General features: G+C 42.6%; 1 protein-coding gene across 1 annotated transcript; it reads left to right on the top strand.

The window, feature by feature from the left end:
- Positions 1-438: 438 nt before the first annotated feature.
- Positions 439-1,879, top strand: LOC119581637 (rhodopsin-like). The gene is made up of 2 exons (XM_037929759.1): positions 439-525; positions 726-1,879. The coding sequence occupies exon 2, from the start codon at positions 726-728 to the stop codon at positions 1,854-1,856; it is 1,131 nt and encodes a 376-aa protein (XP_037785687.1). The 5' UTR covers positions 439-525; the 3' UTR covers positions 1,857-1,879.
- Positions 1,880-2,043: the final 164 nt, after the last annotated feature.

Here is a 2,043-nt window from a genome sequence, read left to right as displayed (position 1 = left end):
CATTACTGAACCACTGTAAGGAAACTTAATAAGTATAAAAAAAAGAGGTTAGTTAAGTTAACTATAATCAGACAGAGATTAGTCGTGATCTTTATATTTACAAATTTAGTAGGGCTTCAATTAAAAATCAGTCCATAATGTCATAATCATGTGCATTACAATGCTCGTCAAGGGAAACTAAAGATGTATTTTCTGTTAAGATTACTGAGAACTATATATGCTTATTTAGATATTATATGAATGTACCGAGGATAACACAACACAGGAAAGAACAGAATGCATAAATATCGTTCTAGAACTTTTAAAATCGAGCAAGCACAGACAGGCATGTCTGTCTTTAGGTAGTCGAGGATAAAGACGTCAGTAATCTTATAATGCAAGTACAAGGCTCCAGCTGACTATAAAAGAGCTCCATCCACGCTTGTTTTCTCAGTTACCTTGTGGGACTCAGCCAGAGAGGAGGTACTTCACGCCGAAGTAGTTCGATTTTGAAATTTCTTCGGCTGGAAATCTTTTGCCTTAAAGGTAATATCATTGATTTTTTTTTTTTCGTTCGATATTCATGCTAATTTTTCATTAGTCTTCGTCAAAATGTGCAAATAAAATCAGATCATACAAATGCTAGGTATTTGCCAAGTATATTTCCTTGTTCACATGTCGTGTTATATATGTGTTAATCATCTATACATAAAGCATGATAATGTAAACTATAAAATTCATTACAGATGTCGAGTTGGAACAACCCAGTTCAGGACACTGTCCTGCCATCCACCAACCCTTATGGCAACTATACAGTGGTAGACACTGTGCCAGAAAACATGCTTCATATGGTGCATTCTCACTGGTACCAGTTCCCTCCCATGAATCCTCTCTGGTATGGTCTTCTTGGCTTCTGGATGACTATCATGGGAACACTATCTGTAGCTGGTAACTTCGTAGTCATCTGGGTATTCATGAATACCAAGAGTCTGCGAACACCTGCCAACCTGTTAGTCGTCAACCTGGCCATCTCCGACTTCTTCATGATGCTTACCATGACTCCTCCTCTCCTGGTCAACGCTTATTGGGGTACATGGATTCTCGGTGCATTCTTCTGTGAGGTCTACGCTTTCCTCGGTTCTTTCTTCGGTTGCGTGTCCATCTGGTCCATGGTCTTCATCACTGCTGACCGATACAATGTCATCGTCAAGGGAGTATCTGCTGAACCTCTCACATCTGGTGGTGCTATGATGAGGATTGCTGGCACTTGGGCTTTCACTCTTGCCTGGTGCCTTCCTCCTTTCTTCGGATGGAACCGATATGTGCCTGAGGGTAACATGCTTGCCTGTGGTACTGACTACCTGACAGAAACTGAACTCTCCAGGAGCTATCTTTACGTCTACTCTGTATGGGTATATCTCTTCCCTCTTGCCTACATCATCTACAGCTACACTTTCATCGTCAAGGCTGTTGCTGCTCACGAGAAGGGAATGCGAGAACAGGCCAAGAAGATGGGAGTTAAGTCTCTGAGAAGCGAGGAAGCCCAAAAGACCTCAGCTGAATGCCGTCTGTGCAAGGTTGCTCTCATGACCGTCACCTTGTGGTTCATGGCTTGGACCCCCTACTTTGTCATCAACTGGGGAGGAATGTTCAACAAACCTATTGTCACTCCTCTTTTCTCTATCTGGGGATCCGTCTTCGCCAAGGCCAACGCCGTCTACAACCCCATCGTGTACGCCATCAGCCACCCCAAGTACCGAGCTGCCCTTGAGAAGAAGCTGCCTTGCCTTGCCTGCAGTACTGAAGGCAGAGATGGCGGTTCTGATGCTGCTTCCAATGCCACTGCTCAGAGTACTGAGAAGGCCGAGTCTGCCTAAGGAACTCATACCAGTATTTTTCTCATGCAAAGATTTTCAAATAATATCAGCGGAAAGAGACAAACTCTTGTCCCAAATCCCTTGTTAATTATTTAAAATAAAAACTCCCAGCATGAAGCACCTGAATTTAAAAGCCCCGTAATAAAATGAAAGATCCAGAAATGAGAAGAAAGTATTTCATTCATTT

The sequence above is a fragment of the Penaeus monodon genome, chromosome 15 (assembly GCF_015228065.2).
Source record: "Penaeus monodon isolate SGIC_2016 chromosome 15, NSTDA_Pmon_1, whole genome shotgun sequence".
Taxonomy (NCBI): domain Eukaryota; kingdom Metazoa; phylum Arthropoda; class Malacostraca; order Decapoda; family Penaeidae; genus Penaeus; species Penaeus monodon.
This window is presented reverse-complemented; position numbering and strand designations above follow the sequence as displayed.